This window comes from Aspergillus chevalieri, chromosome 4, assembly GCF_016861735.1.
Source record: "Aspergillus chevalieri M1 DNA, chromosome 4, nearly complete sequence".
Lineage (NCBI taxonomy): Eukaryota > Fungi > Ascomycota > Eurotiomycetes > Eurotiales > Aspergillaceae > Aspergillus > Aspergillus chevalieri.
The window spans coordinates 2,806,054-2,833,650 of record NC_057365.1 but is presented as its reverse complement, the minus strand read 5'-3'; the positions used below and the strand labels follow the sequence as shown (position 1 = coordinate 2,833,650).

The 27,597-nt window shown below is 48.7% G+C and overlaps 7 protein-coding genes across 7 annotated transcripts; 4 read left to right on the top strand and 3 right to left on the bottom strand.

Moving 5' to 3' along the window:
* Window positions 1–997: 997 nt before the first annotated feature.
* Window positions 998–1,831, bottom strand: ACHE_41019S (ankyrin repeat domain-containing protein; the record flags this gene model as incomplete). Its single annotated transcript, XM_043279282.1, has 1 exon — window positions 998–1,831. The coding sequence occupies one exon, from the start codon at window positions 1,829–1,831 to the stop codon at window positions 998–1,000; it is 834 nt and encodes a 277-aa protein (XP_043136977.1).
* A 1,615-nt stretch (window positions 1,832–3,446) lies between these two features.
* ACHE_41018S (5'-methylthioadenosine/S-adenosylhomocysteine nucleosidase family protein) lies at window positions 3,447–4,590 on the bottom strand (the record flags this gene model as incomplete). Its single annotated transcript, XM_043279281.1, has 2 exons — window positions 3,447–3,481; window positions 3,564–4,590. The coding sequence occupies 2 exons, from the start codon at window positions 4,588–4,590 to the stop codon at window positions 3,447–3,449; spliced, it is 1,062 nt and encodes a 353-aa protein (XP_043136976.1).
* Window positions 4,591–10,330: 5,740 nt separating this feature from the next.
* ACHE_41017A (beta-glucosidase) lies at window positions 10,331–12,841 on the top strand (the record flags this gene model as incomplete). The annotated part of the gene is made up of 2 exons (XM_043279280.1): window positions 10,331–10,499; window positions 10,560–12,841. The coding sequence occupies 2 exons, from the start codon at window positions 10,331–10,333 to the stop codon at window positions 12,839–12,841; spliced, it is 2,451 nt and encodes an 816-aa protein (XP_043136975.1).
* Window positions 12,842–14,331: 1,490 nt separating this feature from the next.
* ACHE_41016A (uncharacterized protein) lies at window positions 14,332–15,018 on the top strand (the record flags this gene model as incomplete). The annotated part of the gene is made up of 2 exons (XM_043279279.1): window positions 14,332–14,376; window positions 14,455–15,018. The coding sequence occupies 2 exons, from the start codon at window positions 14,332–14,334 to the stop codon at window positions 15,016–15,018; spliced, it is 609 nt and encodes a 202-aa protein (XP_043136974.1).
* Window positions 15,019–15,674: 656 nt separating this feature from the next.
* ACHE_41015A (uncharacterized protein) lies at window positions 15,675–16,498 on the top strand (the record flags this gene model as incomplete). The annotated part of the gene is made up of 3 exons (XM_043279278.1): window positions 15,675–15,704; window positions 15,936–16,199; window positions 16,244–16,498. The coding sequence occupies 3 exons, from the start codon at window positions 15,675–15,677 to the stop codon at window positions 16,496–16,498; spliced, it is 549 nt and encodes a 182-aa protein (XP_043136973.1).
* A 1,358-nt stretch (window positions 16,499–17,856) lies between these two features.
* Window positions 17,857–18,662, bottom strand: ACHE_41014S (uncharacterized protein; the record flags this gene model as incomplete). Its single annotated transcript, XM_043279277.1, has 4 exons — window positions 17,857–18,025; window positions 18,136–18,253; window positions 18,318–18,460; window positions 18,520–18,662. 4 exons carry the CDS (start codon window positions 18,660–18,662, stop codon window positions 17,857–17,859), a joined length of 573 nt encoding a protein of 190 aa, XP_043136972.1.
* Window positions 18,663–21,170: 2,508 nt separating this feature from the next.
* On the top strand, window positions 21,171–22,505 carry ACHE_41013A (tyrosinase family protein; the record flags this gene model as incomplete). The annotated part of the gene is made up of 1 exon (XM_043279276.1): window positions 21,171–22,505. One exon carries the CDS (start codon window positions 21,171–21,173, stop codon window positions 22,503–22,505), a length of 1,335 nt encoding a protein of 444 aa, XP_043136971.1.
* Between the last annotated feature and the right edge of the window lie 5,092 nt (window positions 22,506–27,597).

Genomic DNA, 27,597 nt, shown 5'->3' with positions numbered 1-27,597 from the left:
AGCACCTAGCGTGGCCACACAAGATAGAAATAAAAGCCCCTTTTCTGTAGATAGATTTACTCTTCTATTTTCTTCTCCAGATTCAACACACTGATGGCAATATCATTTCGGCGCTCCAGTCTCAGTTGTGGTGATTGTGTACGATGATTGAAGTACCAGAGGCAGCGTATAATTGGCTCCATCCATGCTCGATGTAAGTATGAGAAGTAATAACGCACATATTCTTTGGTAATTAAGGCTGGTGCATACGACCATATGGTGTGGAAAACAGGGCTTCCCGTCCGCTCAGCCGTGCTTAAGCTACACGTTAAGCGCGGTCAACCATCACTAGTTAACCCTCTATAAACTAATAGTTAAACCTTAGTAGAAAATGTACACGGCCATCTGCAAACGCCAATAGGATGCTAAATGCATCAAAGCTGGGAACCTCTAGGCTTACCTCTAATTCCCTTCTCTCTTTCTCCTCCATTCTCCATTCTACATGTCCTGGATGATACTGACAGACGCTTGTCGGCTTTTCAACGGCTTTGATAGGCTTTCCCTATCATGATTGTATATTTTGAGAAGAGATAGGGGCATGACGGCAAGAAACTAGAGCAATTGTCTCGTACCCCAGGACATTACAATCCAGATTTGACACCCAGCTACGTGTCCTCCATTCTCCGCTGAGTGAACTTAACATAGAGTAACCACTCCATCGAAGATAAGGTGGAATGATGGAAGTTGCTCTAACTGGAGCGGAAAAGGGCCAAAAACATACAATTTGGATGTTGAACTGGATACTGCACCCATCAGAACATTTGGTCTGTTGAATCCCGGTTCTCCGCCGACTCTAAGACTGGGGTCGGGCCATCTCCATCCTCAGATTAGACATTCGCATCCTTCTCAAGCAGGAGCTTCACCACTGCCTCATGCCCCAGCCAGGCAGCAACAGAGAGCGGGGTCTGGCCATATTTATCTTCAGATTCGACATTGGCATCCTTCTCCAGCAGCAGCTTCACAACTGCCTCATGCCCATTCGAAGCTGCAACAAAGAGCGGAGTCCAGCCATCTTTATCTTCAGATTGACATCCTTCTCAAGCAGAAGCTTCACCACTGCCTCCTGCCGCAGCCGGGCTGCAACAAAAAGCGGGGTCTGGCCATCTTTAACTGCAGATTCGACATTGGCATCCTTCTCAAGCAGGAGCTTCACCACTGCCTCATGCCCTTTCGAGGCTGCATATGAGAGCGGGGTCCGGCCATATTTATCTGCAGATTCGACATTGGCATCCTTCTCAAGCAGCAGCTTGACCACTGCCTCCCGCCCATTCCCAGCTGCACCCAAGAGCGGAGTCCGGCCATCTTTATCTTTAGATTCGACATTGGCATCCTTCTCAAGCAGCAGCTTCACCACTGCCTCCCGCCCATACTCAGCTGCAAATGAGAGCGGGGTCCGGCCATCTTTAACTTCAGATTCGACATTGGCGTTCTTCTCAAGCAGTAGCTTCACCACTGCCTCCTGCCCATTCCCAGCTGCAAATGAGAGCGGGGCCCGGCCATATTTATCTTCCGATTCAACATTGGCATTCTGCTGAAGCAGAAGCTTCACCACTGCCTCCCGCCCATTCCCAGCTGCAAATGAGAGCGGGGTCCGGCCATCTTTATCTTCAGATTCGACATTGGCATTCTCCTCAAGCAGCAGCTTCACCACTGCCTCCTGCCCATTCCCAGCTGCAAATGAGAGCGGAGTCCGGCCATCTTTATCCTCAAATTCAATATCATGATTCTTGCCAAGCAGAATGGACGCGAGGTTCCAAAGTCCGAAATATGCTGCAAGGTGCAGACCTGTCATCTTAGTTTCAGTTACAAAGGTAGACGAGAATCCTTTGTATAGCATAGCCTGGATACAGGCAGGTACTTTAGCAGTGTCCTCAAGAAGGTTCATTATCAACCTTTCATCTTTCATGAAAAATTTGCCTGCATGGTATCCCCAATTTTTTGATGCATAACCATAAAGAACATGTGACTGTAACCTTTCTCTCAAAGCATCCTGTGTTGGACAGTATCCTGCCTTGAAAACGTCAAATGACAAGTAGGTGACGCATGCCTTCGTCATGTTAATGTGGGCATTGGGAAACCAACATTTCCAAGTTCGCTCAAAGTATTCTTGTGTAGTGTAGTGGACCAAACGGATGATGTCACTCTCCTTATCAACAATCACCAGGCCAGCGCATACAGAGATGATGAGTCTTATATCCGCAATATTATCCCTATCAAACTCAGATGCATTCTCCTCAACGGCAATGGCGTGTTGAAGTTCAGCAGATGTCAGACGTCTATTGGCACAGGAAATCCATGATAAAACCTGCTTAGCAAGCTCTTGATGTTCTTGTACCTGACCTTGGATTCGCTGCATAGCTTTCTCATAAGCATCATCTAATGCTTTTGACCTTCTATCGTCGTTTGTTGCCTCAAAAGTGTTCTCCAACTCTTGAAGTGCTCCCTTTATTGCCTTAGGTGTGGTCTTACAGGCTAAGGAATCAACATAGAGCCGCGCGAGCAGAAACCTGGCTAGTATTAGTTTACTTGATTAACCCAATTTCCCCCAAGAATGGTACATACATTCCGTCAACTGCCTTGGCAATCTTGTTTTTAATCTGTTCCTGGAGAGAATTGTTCTGTGAAATCAAAGAAGGGCAATTCTGTAGTTTAGCATGTAAATACCTCTGCACATCTGTATCATCAGCCCGAATCTCAAGTCTGATGACTTTTTGAAACTTTGCCTCAATTTCTTGAATAAATCGTGATGTTGCAAAAAGGTTTGCCTTAATATCTGCTTGAAAGTTAAAGATCTCTCGCATGAACATATCACGGCCATCATGACCAGCTCGGCATTCATCCAGTGCATCAATGACAATAAAAGTTCTTGAATAGAAAGCTGCAACTTGGTGAAGTGTACTTCGGATTTCATCCAGCAAAGGACGAGTTTGTTTAGGTTTATGTTGGTCATAAAGATCCTTCACAGCGTTAGGTATAGTAGGCTGTCCCATGATTAATTGCTTTAAGAGGTTTGTAAGAAGGTCAACTGGCCTCTGTTCCTGCTGCTGCTGGAAGGTGCAATATAGATATACAATGCCAATAGAAGGGTCATTTTGAAATTTAGCATGGAGGTGGTTGACAACAATAGATGTGATAATGGTTTTACCCGCTCCTGGCATCCCGGGACAGAAAAGGGTCTGATTGGTCTGCTTGAGCCAGTGCTGAAATTCGCTTGATCTTAACACCCAGTCACCAGTGCCTTCTTGTCGTTGGGCAATGAAGTCATTTTGCTGAGTGGCATAATTCACTGGCGTAAGCCAATCAATAATGGTTTGATATTCTTGGTCTCGTTGATGAGAGCGAATCTCACTGACGGCATTGGACACTCCTTCAAGTTGACATTCCAATTCTAATGAAATCTCAGCTTGTTAGCACTGAAGACTGAATACATTCTTTGCGTTAACTGACAACTATTCAGCCAATCACATTTCAAAATTTTTGATGATATAGAAAGACTAAGCGTTTAGGAGATCAAGGACACTCACGTTTGATTGTAGGCATTTGGCCCACCTCCTGCGCTGGTACCAACAAGAGAAGCTCCTTGGCAAATGCTGCTGCAACAGCCGCTGCATGTTCCTGCCAGTTCTTGTTCTTATGCGCGTCTGCGTAGTCACAGATACCTCGGATAACAAGGCATGGAAAGTCATTCATCAGACCTGCCGCCTCCATCTCAAAGCAGAGAACTTTTCCACCAAGTGTCTTGTTGATCTTGTCCCGAAACGGCGCATCTTTGACCACCAGGTTGCCAGATGCAATAAGGCCATAATGCACGCGCATGTCCCGCGGTTTTCTGCGGACAATTTTGGTTTGATCACAGTGAATGCAATAATTTCCCTCTTCTTCCTCTTCATCTTCTTCATCTTCTTCACCATCATCATATTTCTCTTGGCTCTCCTCAGTGTTGATGTTCTCAATATGTTTGCAATCTGCTTTAAAGAGGACATCTTTTAATAACTCAGACCTGGTGTACTTCGGCGCAAGTCTGGGCCAGTTGGTCTCTAGGTCCTTAAGATACTGTGGTATCTTAGAACCTTTCATTGTATGCTCCTTCTCAATTTTCGTCAGCGCAGAGAGTAGCTCCGTAGGAGGACGGTTCAATGCTCCTGTGCGTTTGAAAATACCCTCCTGTTGAGCTTTGCCAAAATCCCACTGTACTACTCCGCCAAACTCGTCTGTGGGGGTGCTGACTACCACATCACCTAACCTGACAGACTTTGGCACTCCGCCACCGATACCGACCATCAGGCCAAATTTAATCGATGGGAAAGTAGAGGTCATCCGAGCTGCGACCGTTGCTGCATTATTGTTGCCGATTTCGCCTTTTGGCAAACACGCCACTACAACATTATGCACCCCCACACGCCCGAGAGTATAAGAATTATGGTCATTAGGTTGCCTGGGGAGGTCTTGGTGTGTTTCATCGAGCATTGCCGCTGCAGCAATCAATTCCTTAGGCAGCGCGCAAACCCATCCCACAGTGTAGTCAATATGAGTTCGAAGCTCAATAGCCATCTCTAGAGTCGACTGCGAGAAAGGATGATGTGTGTTGTATCGAAGCTTGTTCAGAGGATGGAGCGGAGTGACAAACTGATCAACTTTGATTAGTGATGTTTAGTTAGCCAGGTCTTCTGATAAAGTCAAAATGGTCCCTACCTGCTCAAACGGCATCAAAAGCTAAATAAATTTCATTCAAGGCCAAGATGGGTTCTTTGGCGAAGAGGAGAACTTGCTAAATACTGGAATCAGGCGAAGACACAACAACATTCAGCTACATTGTTGGGCTGAGGCTCTGAGCCACTTAGGTGCGGGGTAGCACTACAAGACTGCACTCTTCTCGTCTACACAGCCTTCCCAAGGCAAACGACAAGGCTGTATTTAGCCGCGAGGTGTGGAGTCTCTCCATAGCCTGCATCGTGGAGCGCAATCCGTACTCTCCAATCAGAATTGATATGTGAAACTGTCGGAATATAGAGGTTCCTTACCGAACAATACCAACTGATGCCTGATTGATGCCTCACTGATATCATACGGAGTTGTTTAGTTGTGAAAAGGCCTCACGGCCGGGGTTACTGAACGTGTAGAACCGACAAAGGGCGATAGTGACGACAATTGAAATTTAAACTGAAATCTGTCGCCGTTGACAGAAAGCGTGTGCAATGGGGATGCAAAGTGATGGCTTTATGGAGGGGGTCTCCAGTCACAATGGCACACAGCCCACAGACCACAAAATCCGTCGACCTGCATGCTGATCGGTGGAAAATAAAAACAGTGACCCAGCCATTTACATCCATAATCACAAGTTCACCTCAGTACAACCCTATCAATAAGTGGAAAATCCAATAGTAGAGATATGCAATCAAACAACGCAGGATCCACTGCGCACACAATTGCCTCTGAGAATCAGCCCAAGTCGGACTGCTAGCAGTATGAACGGCTCCGAACATCGCAGGATCGCAACAGAATATCCCAACACGATGAATCCTGAATGTAACCAATCAGGCGTATCAGTTTCCCACTTGAGGAAATCAGAAAATGCGCCAAACGGCCCATCAATTCTAGGCTTTGGTCGGGTGATGCAACAGGAACTCCCAAAGGCCTGCTGTCAGGAAGAGCGGCAAAAACGCGGCATTTTTGCCATTGGTGTTCAAATTCGGCTGACTCTGCGGAAGTAACACTTGTCAGTGAGCCAAATGGCTCAACAACTCTAGGCCCTAGCCGGGTGATGCAACACGAATTCCCAAAGACCCATTATCAGGAAGAGCGGCATAAATGCGGCATTTTTGCCATTGGTGTTCAGATCTGGCTGCTTTGCAGAGGTAACACTTGTCGACGCTGGATGATTCGGAGCAAGCACTGCCGCCTAGCTGGACACAACCATGGGCCGGCCAGCAGAACTCCTTTGAATGGCGTTCCTCCAGGTCATAATGCGATGACCGCAGGATCATATTGTGTCGTCCAGTAAGATCAGTGGTTCGTACCATGGAGGCGGTTTATGGCTGCCTGGCGGTTTCACAGGTGCATGTTCACGGTGAGGAGGCGAAGGCGGAGCGGTCCTTGTTGTTGTGCGGTCATCTCCGATGGGTGGAGATGGTGGGAACCGGAACGGTCTGATCCGGTGCACATGATGGGGAGCCGGAGGCGGCGTTTGTGAGGGAAGTAAAGGAAATGAGAAGAAGTGGACGTCAAGCGACGCACCAGCGGTCTTATATAGTCAGCGGACGATGTGAAGGCGGAGACAGGCGGCAGTTCCCTTCATAGTATAGCGTGTTGGGCTAAACCTAATCTAGTACACACTAAACCGCATCAGGTGCGCGAGACAGCGGCGCTAAACCCGAACGAGGGAGGTTGCCGAAAACGGCGACGGTCTGGTAAATGCGAATTGTACATTTTCTATCGCTGTCGAAGCATATCGTAGTCTGCGTAGTACTCCAGACCTTCTACCCTTAAATTCATAAAGCATGCAGCCCTATTCTTCACCACTCATGGAGCTCAACACCCCACTCCACCCTTCAAAAAGTCAGCACCCAGCAAGTTTGTCGGAATTATTCCACACCACCTACCTAAGTTGGCCATATTTATAAAGAAAAGCCGATGCTGCATTGGTACCATCGTGAAATTTGTAAACTGCACAAATGGCCACAGCAGGCAGTTCACCTTATAAGTCGGCCACAGACTCATCTTGGCTTTCTTGACGGGATCCTTCCACTCCATTGCCGACGTTGAGACAAAAAAGAAATTGACATACCGATTGGAGCGAGGAGTATTTGGTCCATGGCGACTCGGGCGATAGTGGTTTGGACAGTCGTTTTGAGCATGATCTTTTGGGAGAGGAATTTGAACCAGGTAGCTGCGATAGGGGGCAAATGTGGCTATTTTATTTGGACATTGTGTGTGACTTAATTTTCACAGGAAAGTAAAAGTAAAGCGTCCTTGTTCAGACTCACCTCCACCGTAGATACCCATCCGCCCTGTCCGCGTGAAATCATGGGGCTCAGCTTTTCGTTCGAATACTTGCTGTGCCAGGACATCACCGGCAATGAATAGGCCCTATACAAGATTTAGCAGAAGGTTGCTGGGGAGGCAAGATAGTGCATACAGCTGTTGTTAAGCTTTGGGTTAACAGAGGTCGTTGGGCCAGTTGGGTTCGATAGCTAGCGACATTGTCAGTAGAAAGACATAACCTGCACAAACAAGACTCACCACAATTGGAGCATTTTGATGCCAGAAATGGCTTGGGACAGGTTAAAAACAATATATGTTGTGGAAGAGGGTCATGGTCTTGGGGTCGAAGCCGAGGATCTCGTTCTATAGTGTGTTCTGACAGATTATGAAAAGAATTGTCAGCTCCAACCTCGGGTCGAAAGAATATATATGCTGATTCCATTATTAGTCCTCCGGCTTTCGCAGCCCTAGACTGCATGTAACTCGCATGCATTCCAAATCTGCACCACCTATTCTTCTGAGAAGGCATTCAAATTGTATTTGATCGCAGAATAGGAGTCCTTGGAATGATCGTAATTTAGAGAAGAGCAGAGAAACCAAAATGCCGGCTTAGTACAGGGGGCTATGCTGCATACAAGATGAAAGCAGCAGAGGCTCTCTTTAATATTCAGCCGATAATTGGAGGGAACACCACAGCGAGGTAGGTTTAGCGGATGACGAAGACCCAGCAGCAGCCACTATCAATGTTTGTGGTCCAAGTATTCGCGTGGATGGACAGCACCAATAAATGCTAGAGGTGGAGGGCGTGATAATATTGCCGAGATACCTACTATCTCTGGGGCAGTCGAAACTGAGCTGGATCGAGCAATACGCAATTTGTAAAAGGAAAATTTCCCAAGTCTCATTGCACCCTTTCCATGCTATAAAAGTAACTTAAAAACTGGGTCATATTAAAACCGCTATATCAGTTCTAATGCAGCTGAAGTACATGGCTGATAAAATGATGCTCTGGAATCCGAACGCAGAGGAACGGTCGATGGCTGATGAAGGACCGTTTTCCGGGGATTTGGTAGTAGTGATCCCGAGAATTACTTCTATTGTATCGAAATCGAACATAAACCACAGTCTGTTGAAACGACACTTTCTGGAATAAAGGCTTAAGGCAAACGCTGCCACCAAGGCAATCAGTGCCCTAGCCTTGCTACACAACCCATATGATCGCGTGCCTGATTCTCGCTGCCATTCCTCGTCAACTCAGGAAAGACAGTTTCCCAGCTCAATCAGCTCGCATGTCATCCAGGCATTTGTCCATGCTCTCTACAGCTGCTCTATACTCCATCAGCAAAGCTATCTTGTCATCCACACATGGCGTCCCACATACTGATCGCGCACGGTTAGCATTGATGCTCCAGGAAAGGTATGGAGGGGAACTTCCACCACGAGAGCGTGATTTCAAGCTGCGCTTACAAAATCTTCTCACCCCCAAAGAAGTATGGTGGGTAAGATATCTAGGCAAGCTGGGATTTGTTCTTGCTCAACTATATCCCACCGGAACAGTTGACCCTGCGCGCCCTGTGTGCTTCCAACTGCTCAATGGGCAAGTGACTTGGGGAAAAGAAAGAATGAATGGGGTATTGAATTGAAAGTGCTGGTTCAGAAGTCACATTCGATCCAGCTAGGCTCAAGGAAGAACTAGAGCAGGATTTGAAAAAGATCCGTAAAGTGGGTAAGAGGAAGAACTGGGTTGGGGGGAGAGATGGCTGGGGAATGAAGGTCGAAGTCCAGCTTGTCGAAGATGATACTCGACAGTTTTCAGCGAATGTCTAGTGATTTGCTATAATCGAATAATGGACTATGTTCGATAGGTTATATTATGAGTTCCTCTGCTTCATATCGCAGATATTATTGTCGAAAGCACATGATCAGTTCATTGGCCATCTCCCACGTCTTCGTAGAAAGACTGCCATGGACATAGTGCAAGTACATGAGTGAGCGACTCAGCTTGCGGAAGTATTAACCAGGCCATGATGTAGTTAGTAGGAACCACACAAATGTACCTGATATTCACCCAAATACTTTGATCGGCTGGAGCCGCTGGCCGAAATGCTAAGTCGGAACTGGTCAGATGTGGGGTTCATATCTCGGTATTCGGAGCCGTTTCTGTTTTCGTACGTATAGGAACATACTCTCTCTTGGATAATTTATAGGGTTCAAAAGTATTGTTAGGGTTACGATTGGTAATGGACTTGACATCGACGTGTACAGTGGACGGCAAGATATTCATACTCTGAGCGGGTAAACAATCACCCCCAACTTTATCCGCGGGGCTAAATTGACAACATATTGCCTGAACTGGGGTCTCCACGGGGAACAACAACAGCCCATGTATTTTCTCCGAGTGTCGGCAGGAGACTTTCCCCATGGGAGGCTTGACAATTCCGACCGGACCGGCTGAGACTGGCTGAATCAATACTGAGCAATTCGGAAAGCCCGGCGACTCAGTCCGCTGTCCCTCGGAGATTTTATGTTTGGAAAATGTCAAATCATGACTGACGAGACATACATTGCTTTCTACACGAAAGATCTATCGACTGTCTCTTTCATGTTGCAATGTGTCAGAAGAATTGTCGGTCAGATTATCCCTTCTCTTGCCGGCTTACTACCATATCCTAGCAGTAACGGGTCGTAATTAAGGGCGAAATGAAGATGAGGTCACCTGCACACAACACAGGAGTTGAAACAGGCACTTGGAAGCGCCCGTTGAGGATAAAGTTGCTTTGTTGACTGTGGATCATAATATGCTGTGGTTGCCGTCATCGGCGTGAAGGAAAATATGCCTCATGGTCTGATGGTGAACCAGAGCAAAAACCAGTATACTAGACGATGGACTAGCCGAAAGGAACATTAGCAATGCTGCGCGAGAGTGAAGAGAGCATTTTTCATAGTTCAATGCGTCCAGCCGGCAGAACTTCGGCACTGCAATGTGGGGATAGTGAGGTCATTTTATGACTTAGCTGGTTCAGGGCTATCTCAATGGTCCTTGTCTATCACATCCCGTCATTCTTTAAGCCTTTCAGTTGTGTGGAGACACTCGGCACGAGGCCGAACCCCGGCTTTCTAGTCGGAGCCTCTTCGGCACCACGCGAGCCGGGGAAAGCAAACCCTGGTGTGGGGATAAAGCATTGAATTACAGCATCACTCGAGAGGTTGACCAAGAAGAAAAAAAAATTATATAAATGGAGAAAAAATTTCTGTTGGAAAAGAATCAGTTGACGTGGGCTCTTCTTCAGAGACAAGCAAATTGTACACCATGAAGACGGTGGATGCTATCCTCCTCACAGGGCTGCTGGCCTCCTCAGCGAGTGCCAGCACTTGCCAGGCCCCCGGTCCTTATACTGGCACACCTTTCAGCTATGTGCAGCCCCTGAACACCACCATTCTTAGCCCCTACGGCCACTCCCCCGCCGTCTACCCTTCGCGTAAGTGCATACTGGACCGAATTCGGCCCTTTCCATTCAGTTGATGCTGACCGCCACCAGCAAAGACGACAGGTAATGGCGGCTGGGAGAAGGCAATTGTTAAAGCCAAGGACTTTGTCTCCCAACTAACAGTAGACGAGAAAGCTTGGATGGCAACCGGCCAGCCTGGTCCCTGTGTGGGCAACGTCCTTCCCATTCCCCGCCTGAACTTTAGTGGACTCTGTCTGCAGAACGGTCCGCAGTGTGTTCAGCAGGGTGATTACTCAAGTGTCTTCGTTAGCGGTGTGTCCGCAGCTGCCAGTTGGGATCGGAACCTGCTCTACGATCGACCCTACGCTCTGGCCAAGGAACACAAGGCCAAGGGCTCTCACGTTCTTTTGGGCCCTGTTGGCGGTCCCCTTGGTCGCAGCGCCTATGGCGGACGTGCGTGGGAAGGCTTTGCCGCTGATCCCTATTTGACCGGAGTTTGCATGGAGGAATCCATCCTGGGAATGCAGGATGCCGGTGTCCAGGCTAACGCAAAGCACTTCGTCGCCTACGAACAAGAGATACAGCGGAACCCTACCTATGCCCCCGACGCCAACGCGACAACCTACATCCAGGATTCGGTCTCCTCCAATCTGGACGACCGCACAATGCACGAGATCTATATGTGGCCGTTTGCCAATGCCGCTCGGGCGCGTGCAGCCAGTTTCATGTGCTCGTACAACCGGGTTAACGGCTCGCACAGTTGCCAAAACTCGTATGTGCTGAACCATCTCCTCAAGAATGAGTTGGGATTCCAGGGCTATGTCATGTCCGACTGGGGTGCCACCCACGGCGGCGTTGCATCCGTCGAGAGCGGAATGGACATGACCATGCCCGGCGGTTTCACGTTGTACGGAGAGCTCTGGACTGAGGGTTCTTATTTTGGCAAGAACTTGACAGAAGCAGTGAACAATGGTACTGTGAGCGTGGATCGACTGGACGACATGATCGTTCGTATCATGACCCCGTACTACTGGCTCAACCAGGACAAGAACTACCCCAGTGTCGACGCTTCCGTGGGCCCGCTGAATGTCGACTCTCCCCCGGATACCTGGCTGTATGATTGGAAGTTCACTGGCACAAGCAACCGCGATGTCCGCAGTAACCACAGCAGCCTAATTCGTGAGCACGGTGCTGCTTCGACGGTGCTGCTGAAGAACGAGAGAAACGCCTTGCCCCTGCGCCGGAACCTGCGCAATGTTGCCATCTTCGGTAATGACGCCGGCCCCATCACCCAGGCCACTAATGTGCGTGGAAACTATCAGTATGGTGTCCTGGCCAACTCAGGATCCTCTGGTTCCTGTCGGTTCAGCACCTTGTCGACACCACTCAATGCCATCAGCTCTCGGGCCGAGGAAGGTGGCGCAATTGTCCAAGTGTGGATGAACAACACATTGGTCATTGAAAACGGGGCGTCCGCGTTGTTGGACCCTCAGGTTCCTGATGTCTGCTTGGTTTTCGTCAAGTCGTGGGCTGTGGAAGGCGAGGATCGCCAATCCCTGGAGTTCGACTGGAATGGCAGTGCCGTGGTTGAGTCTGTCGCCAACTACTGCAACAACACAGTGGTGGTTACACACTCGGCTGGAGTCAATGTCATGCCCTTTGCCGACCATCCCAACGTCACTGCTATCCTCGCTGCTCACTACCCTGGAGAACAGGCCGGCAACTCCATCGCGGATCTGTTGTACGGCGACGTCAACCCGTCAGCCAAGCTGCCCTATGTCATTGCATACAACGAGTCTGACTACAACGCACCGCTGACAACCGGTGTGGCAACCAACGGCACTTACGACTGGCAAAGTTGGTTTGACGAGGAGCTCGAAGTCGGATACCGGTATTTCGATGCCCATAACATTCCCGTCCGCTACGAATTTGGTTTTGGTCTGAGCTACACCACTTTCAACCTGACCAAGCTTGTCGCCAAGGCCAACCATCCCAGCAATCTGACTACTTTGCCGGCACAGCGCCCAGTTCAACCAGGTGATAATCCAGCTCTCTGGGACACTGTTATTACCCTGGAGGCCCAGGTTGCCAACACAGGCTCTGTCGACGGCTTCGCTATCCCGCAATTGTATGTCCAGTTCCCTAAGACCACGCCATCAGGCACGCCTCCGAGCCAGCTCCGCGGCTTCGACAAGGTTTGGCTGCGCGCTGGAGAGAGCAAGACTGTCACCTTCGACTTGATGCGCCGGGATGTTAGTTATTGGGACGTCACTGCACAGGACTGGCGCATTCCCACCGGTAGCTTCACCTTCAAGAGTGGCTTTAGTAGCCGCGACTTCAGAGCAAACACGACTGCCACTTTGGTGAGGTAGAAGCTTGCCGAATAGAGATGTGATATGAGTTATTATAGTTACAATGATCATGGTCTATAGATGAATGTGACTCCTTGATGGGTTATCATACAACAGTTCAAGAGCTCATTCACTCTTCATGTTTCCCGATTAGTTGTTAGATCAATCGTTATATCGCTATATCCTCTTAGCCTCGTTTATATATACGTTCGTCAGCATTCGAGCCATCCTGCTGGACTTGGTCGTAGTACTCCTCGAATTCCAGCTTCTTTATGAATGCCTCCAAAACAATTCTCTTGTGTTTTGAAAAAGCCTCGAATGCCCCCTTCCTAGGATTCCAATTATTCAACGCTGCTGTTATCACTGCCTCTGTGACTGAAAGCTCACTTTCTCTGCAATCAAAAAGCAGCTGCAGAACGAGCTTTAAACGGCAGTCTAGTCAGCATTTGTTCAAGCAAGGACTGTTAATTCTTAGGCATACTTGTATCCTCCTTGCATAGTCGAAGCAAAGGGGAATTCTTCTGGAGAGGCAAATTTTTGCTTGCTCCATGACGAATGAACAGGCGGGACTTTGACCTCGGTGTCGTCGTTTTGGAAAGAGCCATTTCCCCCATGGCCCTTTATTGATACGCCATTTTCGTTATGGTTGTCATCAGCTTCCTCGCTGTCCTCGCGTCGGCTGTGAATAACTTAGAGTCATATGTGTGTTCCATTTGATTCATTAGGTGGCAATGCTTGACAGGAATTCACAATACAGTTGGTGCACCCACGCACAAAATAGCCCAGCAGTCAGCATCAAAGGCTAGTCGGCCCTGCTTGTCGACATTTATAGTCCCCTTAATTGGTTGTTCTCGCTGTTTCCAGGATCGGCGCACTCGATGATATCCCGGGAATCGAGCTGGGCCGGCGCACCAAGTGCGTCATGGCTACCGGCGAGGCAGATGGCTAGTGTAAAGAGGCTTTGAAATGTACATTGTAAAAGGTTGATGGGTGTTATTGCTCGTGTATGTATAGAAGGTCTGGTATACTGTAGACTTATTGATTTCATTTTCATGATGCCGCTCATTTTCTACATGTTATATCTCGTTCTCTTTTCACCTTGTCAAACTCGTAAGCTATCAGCGAGGCACATTTGATGTTGCCCAGGCTCTCGATCTTACAGCTCTACGGGGCAGGAAATAAAATCGCAGTAGGCGCACAAGCCAGGAAATGGGAGCATAACAATATGGTAAAAAAACAAAAAAACAATTCGAGAGGTGCAAGGCTGTATGTATGTGAATTTGGGACTGACAGTGATAATCGTGTATGCGATGCAAAATACCACCTACCAAAAGTAGTAAATGATCAACACTGCCTCAGGCCGGGTTGACTTCCATTTGCTTCTTTTAAAAGAAAAAAAAGTAGTTAGATTTACATGTGTTTCTCTTAAGGTATCCATATCCATATCCTCGGCTGCTATTTTCCCATCAACCCCAAGCTTACACAATATTTCTTCCATACAAGCAAGTACAATGGCTACAATTCTAACCGTCTGCACCGCTCAGGTGCCTGCAAACGTAAGCCGCCCATTCTTCTTTTCCCATAACTTGATCTCTGCACCAGAGAAGTACGAGCCATGCTAACTTCAAGTTCAGGTCATAAACCACTTCCTAAAAGAAAGCCTGCAAGGCTCCCCATACGCCTTCGATCTTTTTTGCATCCTCCAAACAACAAACCAAACAGAAGTTGACAGAAAGGGCACCAAATCAGACATTCAGGATTTCGCCAGCGACTTCCAAGACAAAACAGAAGATGAAGTCCGTCATCTCATCCGCGAATGGATTGAAAGAAATGGTCGATCCGGAGGTATCTCTAATCGTTGGATTACTGTTCTAGACAGCAAGTCTATGGAGGATGAGACACTTCTGATATATTATGCTACAAAGAAGTCATACTGGGACAAAACGCATGAGCAACCGGGTGTGGATGCCAGTATCCCTGGCCATGCTAGGGTCTGCGAGGATGGGTATATCTGGTGGAAGTGGCGGGTGCCATTCCGATTTGCGTTTTATTTCTGGAACTCCATCACTAGTTGTGGTATGGAGGCGTTGGAGTTGTATTGTCGGCCTGGGTATCTTCGTGCTGATGGGTCTGTAGATATGGATACTTGCAGTAAGATTATTGATGGAGATATTGAGGACCCAATGGGCAGGATGTAATTTACTTTCTTGTAAGTTAGGTTGCCACGGGCTAGCTTTTTACGGAACTGAGACCTAGCGACAGAATTATATATTGCCTTTTCCAACATCTGGATGCTCGCAGTTTTGCTCACGGAACTATAACACGTGCGAAAAACCAAATTGTAAGCCTATTTTCACCGCATCTCATCCAAAGTCAATGTTGTCTACTGCAGTATAAGTCTTCCAGTGTATCGTCCATTAGTTCCTCAGTATGGGGCAGGCAAAGCGGGGGTCCATCTGTTTTGTAGGGATTACAACGCCGGGAGGTATTCGTATGGAACGTGGGTAGGATTCGGGTGCAGTGTACTTAAAAGGAGAAGAAAGGGTGTTTCCTTGTTCAGAGAATGTCACGCTACAGTTTGGGTGCCGCAGCCATCACCTTCGGTCTGTCATTGCTGCCATGTTTCTTTGCATTTAGTTGTAATGATGTTGCTGGCTGTCCCATACCATCTCTCCTACCCGCTCGCCCGTTCACCAGGGCAAATGTGAAAGCAGACACGGGTCTACTGAATCTCAGTATAACCCATTTCATTAACTGGGAAATGTTCGTCATTACAGTCATCTATATGTTTACAGCCTCCTTCTCTGGAAAATCCACCCTGCCAAAGAAGTCCACGGGACCAAACTTGTGCACCATGGGCGTCCGCTATTGTATCGCTTCAATGGTATGTATATACGAACCCCGTCACATCCTTTTCTGAACATCGGTGCGGACTGAGAATTCTCATCACAGCATTCTCTGCAAGTGTGGTTACTCTAGCCATCTGTACTGCCCGAGCCTAAATGCAAGGTGCTCATTTCGCCGTCTGGATTTATATTACCGACCACTATGTGCAGCTTCTAACCGCCAGCATCCTGACCTCATACGCTCTCTCCACATCCCTTTATATTTACAGTTTAGTGTAGACACGGAATGTCCCAACCGGGATCTTCGCGAGTTAGCTGCCGGAGATACCACGGATAATGTAATCTATGATTTCTACATTGTCCGCGAGCTAAACCCCCGCGTCACTTTGCCATTTTTTTGGGAAATCGACATCAAGACCTGGTGCGAAGTCTGTCCCAGTCTGACTGGGTGGATCCTGCTGGATCTGGCCTTCATCGCCCAGCAATACCGCAACTACAGCTACATCTCCGACAGCATTGTCTTCACGACGGCCGTTAAGGCCTACTATGTGCTCAGCAGCCAATACAACAGATCCAGCATCCCGACCAGGATGGACATTACCACGACGGATTGGGCTTCATGCTCTCCTTCGGCGATCTCGCCTGGGTTCCGTTCCTGTACTCCACCCAGTGCCGCTACCCCGCCGCCTACCCCGTGCATCTGGGCTGGACGCGGATTGCGGCAGTGAGTGCCATCTTTATTCTCGGCATCTATATCTTCAAGGCCGCCAATAACCAGAAGCACACGTTCCGGACCCAGCCTAACCACCCTGCGGTGGCTAAATTTTCCTAGAGGCAAACTAAACGGGCACGCGGCTCCTCACGGCTGGATGATGAGGAACCGCTAGACATATTAACTACTTTGGAGACTGGTTTCAGGAGCTCCCGTTCAGCCTGCCGACGGGACTCGCGGGGTACATGATTCTCCCGGCGGGGAGCGTCGCGGCGGGTGCCCCCCAGGCCGCCGTTCCGACGTTGGATGGAACGGGTGGCGGTGCAAGGGCCGGCTACTGGATGCGGCATAATCTTCACCTACTTCTATGTGCTCTATTTCGGAGACTTGTAGATCCACCGCGAACGTCGAGACGATGCCATGTGCGCGAAGAGGTATGGGGTCGACTGGAAGGGGTACAAGCGGATGGTCTGATGGAGAATCGTGCCGTGGGTTTATTGAGTACGTTCATGTACATGCTCAATTGCGTTGGCTCGTGGGCTAGAGTCCAGATGAATTCCCTCGCTCCCAGCTCGACAAGGAACCCCAAGAGGGATCATTGAACACCTTATCTCTCCAGCTAGGAGTGCCCCCTGGGTATCCTATTTCCCAACTATTGCATACAGTGTACACTAATCACGATGCGCATCCAACGTATTCCAATTCTTACCCCAAGTAATTTGGTGTTAGGTCCCGTCTAGCGCTCTAGCAATTTCTCTATTTGACCCCAGCATTAATCAAAAAGAATCTCTGTGTACATGGATGCTGACTGCTTTGAGTAATCTCACATAATGGGCTGTTCAGTGTCGACATCGGTCAAGGTCGAGATACATAGACAAGACGCAGCTCTTCGAGCTGCAACAGGATCGACGTCATTTACACCTATTACGACTTTTAACCATAAGACCCCTAACGTCCGCCGTAATATGAGAGCACTAAGAGAGCCCGTTCGGGTCTAGAGTCGATCAGATTAAGCGATGGATTGGTTCGCTAGCCCACATAGCCACCACAATCAGCAGAACATAGACTAGAATAATAAAACGATGACAATTGAAGGGGATATATATATATAGCCACCGGGTTTTGCTGGTTGTCTCATATGAAAGACAGAGAAAGAAAAGAATAAAAAAAAAAGACCATATGCCGAGTAAAACGTGCACGCTGAGGGATTACTGGAGACACTATGCAACTATTTACCATGATTATTTGTGTTTGTTATTACGCCCTATCTGGCGTTTTGCGTTCATTTCTGGTCTCCCCATCAGAGACTGCTAGTCGAGTGTGTTCACTATGCTTCCTTCACCTGTTGGCCGCTAAAAGGCAGAATGGTTCATAGGAAAACCAATAGTCCAGATCCATTTAGAATGTAGTGCCTGTGCTAATGATCTCAACCCTATAATCCAGCTAATAGGAAACCACGTTGTAACCCCGCTAGATAATCACTCTGCAATATTGTCGACGATATGCCATTGACAGTCATTACTCGGCTCGTCTTTAACATAGTCGATAAAGTTAATTGCGGTACCATTGCAAGCCAGTGCCTTTGCAGCCTCGGCCTTTTCGGTACCATTGCAAGCCAGTTCCTTTGCATCCTTGGTGTTTTTCCTTCTATAGAATCTAACAGAAAAATGGTCAGTAGATCTTGGAACAGGCAAATAAAAGAATCTAACAGAAAAATGGTCAGTAGATCTTGGAACAGGCAAATAAAAGAAACATACATGTATCTATCGTCAAATGCCTGATTCTTTTCTGTAATTCGTCGATTGACAAGGATCCATCTTGTCTTTCCGTTAAACGTTGGAGGCGACACGCCCATAGTAAGGCTATCGTTATCATCTAGAACAAAATAATATCCTGTTAACCTTGAACACGGCGGATGTTCTATACTATTGTGACGTACCATCAATCAAGTAGCTGCCTGTTTTGACATTTATGAGGAAGAATTCGGTGACAAAAGCCTCCTTGGAATCACCTTTGAGATTCATTTTGCCGGCATAAGCAATCTGCCACTGCTGCTTTGGGTCGTTGTTCTCTTGTGAACCACTAGATAAATAAACATCGGTTTTGTGTTGGCACGCAATCGAGTGATAAGATGGACGAACCTGGCAACAACCAAGTTGTTGTGATCATCGACTGCGAGATATTTCCCATCGTGTACCGCAGACGTCAATCTGTAGATACCAGGTCCCACCCAGTTGTCCTTTGTTTTGGCCGTGGATGATGCCGATAGGATCTGGTAATCCATTATGAAGTCTGAACAGTAACTCGTAGAAATATGAAGGTATTGGAAATACGCAAAACTCGGTTGTGATCAGAACACAGAAGACTTCATGTATTCAGAAAAGAAGCAGATACTTATAAGATGGACATGTCATTCATAATGTGGTCTGGATTATGAGGCTTAGCAACAAATCACAAAGTGTGAGCTACAATCGACTTTCGGGCAGTTTCCATCATTACTTTGATCGTCAGTGGTCGCCAATATTATGACCCGCATAGGACAATCATTGGGCGATAATCCGTGGTAAAGTGGCTGGCTGAATTTATGAAATTATGAGTTGTTGGTCACTGGGCGCTCCTTGGGTGACAAGATGCATACTTGATTCCCACTTTTATCAAGATGCATAATGCATATACGTTCTTTGCTGCGGGGCAACTTCGGCTCATTGCAATTATATCCATCTCTGACATGGTATATCAAACCCGGAAAGTCACGTGTGACGCAACAGATCACACATATGCCCGCTATCAAAGAACATAACCTCATAAAGTATTAGGGCAATGGCGAAATCTATTCTTGTATACGGAATTTTATGTCAAAAAAAGATATGGCTTTGAATACAGTCCCGTATCAGCAGCCACGGCGGTGTATTTTCAGCTGTGGAACACGACATGCATAATTCTCGGAAGTAGCAGAGATTCAAAAAGTACTGCGGGCAGAGGGTTTTGTTTCCTGCACGATGGAAATACGAAGCTCCCGAATTGAGACTACGTTTTTTTACTTTGCATACATAGTGAACTGACCCCAGGAATGTTATCAGACCACAGGCATAGTCTAACAGCAATACAAACTCCCAGGTTCTGATCTGAGAATGAATAAGGCCCACGCTATTATCCATTCGCAACACGCCTCTTTTTTTCTATCTAGGTAGATTAAAATCATAGAAATATTATCTGATTGCGTCAGCTACTAAGTAGGAGAGAGAAGTTTCGGGTTGGGCCAACCGACGCAACTCACTATCTTTATATGCAAGAATATTAAAGATCTGCGCCTGAAGGATTGGACGCCATTTCAACCTACATGCCTAATTACATGGCACCTTTTGCAATCTCCACCTTCGATATCTTTGTGGAAGGGCCAGGCAGCACGATAGAGGAAATTCAAAGGGCGCCGACTTATACATTGCGCGAAGATCATCCAAGTTCTCCACATACTCTTGGGCATCCGTACTTCTGCGGAACACGCAGGGCGTAGGCCTGGTCGTCCTAAATACTATATGTAGCATTTGTGCTACTTCGCAACGCTTAGAAATATAGGGTTAATCTAGAAGGGTACTGTGTAAACACTAAATACTTATTGACTACGACGGTGGACAATATAATATGTTGACGGTTCCTCCCTTACGCGGGGACTATTGGTTATTTTGTATCTAAGCATCCTATAAATATATAACCCGGCTAATGTGATAACTAATTATGCAGAGAAGAGAGGTTGAAAAGAAAAATTAGTAGCGAAAGCCTCCTGGATGATGAATGTATCCATCGGCATATATGAATTGGGTAATTGCTGCATCTTTGGCTATGTGCAAAGTAGACTTACGCCCGGGCCTGGCTGTATGCAGTAAAAAGACCTCTGTTCCGACTGGCCCACATAGGGACTGGCATAACAATGCAACTTACAGTGTCATATCGAGAAGTCAACATGTCTGCAGTCTCAATACTTATTGCACGAAGACTGACAGAGTCTGTGCTCCTGCATTCTATGTATTTCCAAGCGATACGCAAAGACACTGATTTGGAAATATGATAGGTTATGCAGCCACACGGACTCTGGTCATACTCAGGGCGACACACGAACGATATGATTGATAGGGACGAATCTAGCTGGAAGGTTGGCTGAGCTGAGGAAGCGGCGTTGTGGACAACGCTAACCCTGATCAGAAAGGATGTACAAAGTCCTGCCGATCTCGCCGACAATCCTGGACTGTAACATAGTTGCCTCTAGACGGCAGACCTGCACTTCGCAGCGGATGATTTCTTATCGACGCACATCAGCGTCATAATGAACTGGTGGATCAATGATTTCGAGTCTAGACATGACCACAGGAATGAATTGCATAACATCCTACACGCAAAAGATCTCTTATGCCCCACAACATTAACGCGAGTTGAACTGTACGGTACCTCAGATGCAACGGAATTCCACTTCCAGAGCAATGCATATCCAAAACAGTGCATTGGGGTAGGATACGTAATCCCGAGAGGGCGCTTCACGCCCCGCAGCTCTTTCCGTTCTGCCTTCTCTCTCGACACCACCATCGAATAGTCGACCAGGGATGCGGGCACAGCCATGTTGTCTGTCTCTGCGATAAAAGCATCGCCCGCTTGGTGGCCCTTGTGCTCCATAAATTCCACGAGGCCCTCACGATTATGTTCACTGTTTTATTCCACTGTTCGCATACCAATTCTTATTCAACTCTTTATCCTCTACACCTACCTTCGGAGACCTACAAGCCTTTCCGTCGACTCCGATATGACTTTGACGCGCAGGTCTATCACTGAGGTTGCCAAAAATCCAGGTCAGCTAGACAAGCTCATCCATGCGTTCCGCAAAATCCAGGAGGCCGATCCTGGCGAGCCAGGAAATCCCAACCTCAAATCATTCTATGTAATTGCCGGTCTGCATGGCCAGCCCTTCCGAGGTGCGGGCTACGCGAACTCAGCATGGTGGGGCGGGTATTGCCACCATGGCAATGTCCTATTTCCCACCTGGCATCGAGCATACCTTTTTCACTTGGAGAGAGCGCTACAGGCCGTTCCCGGCTGTCAGGATGTGGCATTACCATATTGGGATGAGATGGAGGATGAGTTGCCCGAAATTTTCTTGCGTCCAAAATACAAGTTTACCAATGAAGCATACGGAACAGCTCCAATTGACAATCCGCTTCATTCGTACGTACTTCAACAAGGGTTCTTCGATAAGCTGGCAAGATACGTGAAGTCCGAAGGGAACGACGAGCCGAAGTTACAGGACTATGGAAAACACACGGGCTACCGAACCGTCCGTTGTCCGTACTCCGGCCTTGTCGGAAAGGATGATCTCAAAGAAACCATCCAGCATAACTGGATGGTGGACGCCATGGGTATGGGATACGCTGACAAGGTATTGAATGAGAACGTCAAACGTTGGCTCCACAGTGGTGTCATACCGGGTCGCGATCAATGGGACAGCGGATACGTGGGTGCGAAAATGGACTACCAGAGATCATTGGAAGCTCCTAATTACACTGTCTTCTCAAACATCACGTCAGCTGGCCGGTGGAATGATGACAACATCAGTCACGTCAGTTCTCCCGACTACAGACCGCAAAACCTGAACAAGTATGTGTCTCCTTTGGAACGCCCGCATAACTCGATGCATCTTGCAGTTGGTGGCCACGACTTTCCTGATTTGAAGGAAAACGAAGTCCGATTTAAGGCTGCCAATGGTGATATGGGAGAGAATGACACGGCAGGTTTTGATCCAATCTTCTTTTTCCATCACTGCTTCGTCGACAAGGTCTTCTGGAGCTGGCAGGAGTATAATCGGAAGAAGATTGAGGTCATTCCCGATTATCCTGGGACAAGTTCAGTGGATGAGCAGGGCCCAACTCCGAAGATGGTTGCAGACTCTGCGCTAGATGAGAACACACCTTTGTATCCATTCAAAGAAGACCCGGTAGAAGATTATGGACGCTATTTGACATCCGTGGTGAGTAATTTCGAGCGAAAGTCTTTCTCGGTGACACTCCGGACGCTGACGAGAGCTTGCAATGACCAGGACGTGGCAAGTACTAGACGTTTGGGCTATATTATTATTATTATTTAATCAAGTTTATTGTCCATACCGAGCCCTAGAGCTATGATAGACCATGATTCGTGGACTCGAGGTCAGTGGCTATTCTACAGTCTCTTGTCCCCATAGGTTCCTGAGGCGTTAGCCCCCTTCTAACATCTTTCCAATCCTTCTCCTCGCCCCAGACCGCCTGTATGCGCAGGGCTTTTGAGCACAGTGCTCTCCTTGTGTTTTGGAGCAAGATGGGTGTGGCCTAGGCTGACTCTCAGCCTTGGGCTACCCTCCCTGCTACCCCTCTCCTGTTCTAACTGCTTCCTCCAATGCTTCCAGTCCCCATTCGTCATCTCTTTGGGCCCTTTCTGCCGTCTGCCGTAGGTGCGCCCGGGGTAGAGCTATGCTGGTGCTGGCTAGGAATCGCAGCAGCGCTCTGGTAGCTCTAGGCTCACCTAAAAGTCGTCCTTGTGGATATTCTTCTGCAGTGGTGGGTCTCAAGACTCCGTCAGTCTCTAGGTCCTTGTAGAGCCTGTTTCGTTGGTGTCGCCATTCCCGACACTCAAAGAGAAGATGGTGTATTGTCTCCCTTGATATACCGCATCCTTCACAGGTTGCATCCTCCCGGACCTGGATCCGATGTAGGTATGTTCCTATAGCGGCATGTCCTGACTTCAGTTGAAAATAACGGCTTGCTAGGTGTTTGGGAGCTATTGCAGCTGCCGGGTCGAGCCGCCAGTTCCTCTGTGGCCTGTATGTTCGTTGACCTTGTTGGGATCGCTGTCCAAGTTCTTTGTTGAGCCATCTCTGCCTTTGTGCTATAATGGCTTCTGTTTGGGCTCTACAGGTGAAGGCCAGGGATATTTCTCTTGGGCCTCTTCCTGGTGGCTTACTGGCTGCCTGTTTTGCTGCCTGGTCAGCTCTCTCATTCCCTTCTATTCCTGCATGTCCCGGCACCCATTGGATAGTGGTTTGGCAACCTCGGGCATGTAGTCTCTTGGCTATAGCATGTGCTTGGATCACTAATGCTTGGCCTGGACCTGGCTGGGTGTGTCGCATCCTTGCAATGGCAGCTTGGGAGTCCAACAGGATAGTGACTGGTCTTTGATCCCCCACTTTCTCTGCTAACTGGAGTGCTCGCACAACGCCCAGAAGCTCTGCATCAAAGACCTCATATCCCTTGCCTAATGGGAACCCCCGGGTCCTCCATGTTCCTCCTGGCTCTTGCCAAGCAATCCCTGCCCCGCTTTTGCCATTCTCTAATCTTGATCCATCTGACCAGATTGCTAGCTCTGGAGGGAGAGATTGCGCCGCTGCTAGGGCCTCTGGACCTGGTAGCATCTCTATTTGGCCTGGAAACTGGCTACTGGTTGTCTGTGTTGTGCTCTCAAAGCCCCCAGATGGGTCCACTGGTAGAATATTGGCTAGTTGTCGAGCAAGGTGTTGTCCCAGGGACCATGGGCCTTGGTTGTTTCTCTCAGCCCATTGTCGGTTCCCTGGGGTCTGTTCCCCAGGTTGGGTGTGCTGATCCCCTTCCCGGAAGCTCACTGGGAGGATCTCCTTAGCTGGGTGGTTCTCCGGTAAGCTGAGCAGCCGGGTAGTGTATTTCAATTGTCGAGCCTCCAACAGGGCCTCTGCTGGTGCCAGGCCCGCTTCATGAACTAGTGGCCCTACAGGAGTGGATTTCAACATGCCGGTAATTGCACGGGCCTGTCGATTGATCATGAGCTGTATACCCACTAGCCGATCCTTCTGGCCCTGCCACCAGAGCTCTGCTCCATACAGAGCTACTGATTGCACTGCTGCTACTTGAACCTGACGAGCTAGCCCTGGGGCCAGTCCATGACTCTGGCATAGGCGTTGTACTCTGTTTTCTGCAGCCCGTGCCTTGCGCATACAGGTCTGATAGTGGGCTTTGAGATTCAGCCCAGAATCAAGCCAGACACCAAGCCATCGCGTTGCCTCTAAGTTGAAGGGCACACAGTGGCCATCTACCTCCACTTGTGCTCGTTGAATCTGATCTTTCAGTTCCCGGCCCCGTTTGCGAGTAAGTAGGACTGCTTCTGTTTTCCCCGCATCAAACTGGACCACATTACCATGCCCCCACTCAATGGCCACCTTGGCAGCTTCTTGCAGCTTCTTGCAGACCTCTCTAACTGAATATCCTGGAGCGAGCAGGCCTATGTCGTCTGCAAATGAGAGACACTGGATACCATTCACTCTCCTCTCAATTGCATCAAATACACCGCTGAGGTAGATAATGAAGAGAATTGGTGACACTGGCGAGCCCTGTGGCACCCCTGAGTTAATTGGGTGTGCTGGGCACTGTGTGTTGTCAATCTGTAGTTGCACCCATCTGTCGGTCAAGAAGGACTGTACCCATCGGATCAGATCCCCATCTAGGTTGAATTCAATCAGTCGGGCTATCAGTCGGCTTGGGTTCACATGGTCGAATGCTCCCTTCACATCAAGGAATAGTGCTCCCATAAGTTGTTGGAGTTTCCAGGCTTCATGGGTGTTCTGTATTAGACATGCCACTGCGTCAATTGCACTCCGTTGCTTGCGACTTCCCATCTGTCCTAGGTGTAGTACTCCCATAGTCTCACAGTGGTGGGCAATAGCATCTGCCGCTATCTTTTCAACCACCTTCCCTAGGCAGTTTAGTAAGCTAATCACCCGGTAGGCCTTCACAGCTGTGTAGTCTGGTTTATTAGGTTTCCTTAACAGAATACCCTTCGCTACCTTCCATACTGGTGGATGTAGACCCAACCGGAAACATTGTCGGGCCAGAGCAACAATTCTAGGGCTGTCCCATTCCCACAAAAGCCGGAGGGCTCGAAAATTCAAACGATCGATTCCTGGAGCCTTCTGTACTGCCTGGTGAAACAGAGCATGTCTCACTATTTCTTCATCCACCTGACTATGCCAGGACCCTTGGGAGATCTCAACTTCCTGGCTATCTCCTGGTACCTGGGGGAAGGCTGTTTCCCGAATTAGGGCCTCCTTTTCCTCAAGGGAGCTGGCTAGCTGCCCCTGGGGTCCATGCAGGGTTGGCGTAGTTGTAGCTGTTCTGGGCTTTGTGTATTTCAGAGCTTGCCAGCATCTCACAGTGTCCACAAAGCCAGGGTGGGTAGTTGTCCCTTCCAGGAAGGTTTCCCAGCAGGTGCGTTTCGCTCGTCGGATGGCTCGATAGTAGTTATTTCGGACCTCTCTCAATTCTGTTGTAGAGATCTCTTGACCCTGCCATGCCCGTCTTGCCTGACTGTAGGTCCTACGGGCCTCTTTAATCTCCGTTCCCCACCAGCGTTTTGATAGTGGAGTCACCCGTAGCTGTTTTGCATGTTGATTTAATACTGCTGTCAGGGCCTCCTGGATCCATGTGGCTTCCCCAGCTAGGTCTTCTGATGAGCAAGAGTCCCCCAAACAGGGTCTAGATTCTGTTCTTGCTTGCCAATCCCCCTTGGCTTCTTCCAGGGCTTGTGGGTTGGCTTGAAGCGTCTGGATCTGCCACCCTGTTACATCCTGTGAGGGCGTTGTGGGTATTCGCTCCAGAGAGTTCCATTCCATGACTATCAGTTCATGATCTGAACCAGTTGGGTGTTCTTGGTCAATCACCCATGTTTCCAGAGGCCCCATACTAACCGTGGTTAGAGCCAAGTCGATAATTGAGATCCCTGGAGTTCTTTTCGGTCGAGTGGAAACTCCTAGCTCATTGTTGATGTAGAGACCTGCTTCGTCTATCAAGCTCTCTAGCGGTCTGGCGTTCACACGGGCTCTTGCTAGAGGGTTCCATAGTGGGCTATGGGCGTTGAAATCTCCCACAAGCAGGCATCTTCCCTCAAGGACTTGGTCCCATTGCACATCCTCTAGTGCTCTTCTCTGTCTCTCATTCCCCCCATGCCAACAATGGCCGATTCCTAACCAATTGTCATAGCAGTTGATTATCCTGGTTCTTCGTGCTTTTTCCCGGGCCCGATTTAACTCCCATACATCCATTACCATGAGGTATGGGTGATCAAGGAGATCTGTTCGGGCCTCCACAATCATTTCATTCAATATATCCCGCCGGATTGCTACTGCCACTCGCCGGTCTCGAAGAGATCCTGCTTCTGGCCAATATATCTGATATCCTCCATGTCGGAACTCCATATCAATATATGGTTCCTGTAGACATGCTAGTCCCACCCCTAGCTCCAGTCCTGCCTCCAAGGCCGCAACAGTGACTGCATAAGTCTTGCGGCAATTATGTTGGAGTAGTCGCATTAGTGGGCCATTGACTGCCCTGGGGTGTCAGTGCCCCTCATCTCAGTGTCCTCTTGGCCTGTTGTCAAGCTGGGCCCCAGATATCGCTGGGTCTGGGGGCTGTTAGGAGCTGAGCTGCTCCATGGTCGTGATTGGTGCTGGTTTCGGTTGACCACACTGAAAGCGAATCCTGGTGAACTCAGAATAGCTGGTTCCACACTGGTCATTTGCTGAGGTCTCTCAGCCAGTTGGGATATGTCCTTAGACTCCACAGTTCTCTTTCTCAGTTCCTTCCTCACTGCTCGCTTGGCTGGGCAATTCCCTACTGTTGCGGGGTGTGGGCCTCCACAGGTGCCACATTTGGCCGGGATGTGTTTACAGGCGGTTCCTGGTTTGGCTGGGCAGTCTACCACCCGGCAGACATGTTCAGTGCCCTCATGGGGCCCCGCGCATATAAAGCAGCACGGTGGGTGGTCACCACAGGCCTTGAAGCTTCGGTGGCCTAGCTGGCAGCACCTGGGGCAGACTGTATCCACTCCTGTTTCCCAGTATTGCTCCGTCTTATATCGGGACCCCCCAAAGCGAATGCCGTTGATAAGAAGCCTTCGAGCCTCCTCTAGTGAGCCAACTGTAATAACAATAGTTGAGCACTTTTGGTTGCTGGTGTGTAGCTCTTTTGAGCTCCGGAGCCATGTTGGGTTCCTCTTCAGCTGGTATTCAGTCCCCAGCTCAATCTCTTCACGGGCCAGAGCCAGGCCACAGGTGAGATAACGTTTAATTGGGACCCCATGGACCTTGACACGGTACCATTGCTCAGGTAGCTCGACTGATATCACTGCTGGATCCGCCTGCCGAGCTGCGGTGACCAATAGGTCTTTATAGTCAGGTAGGA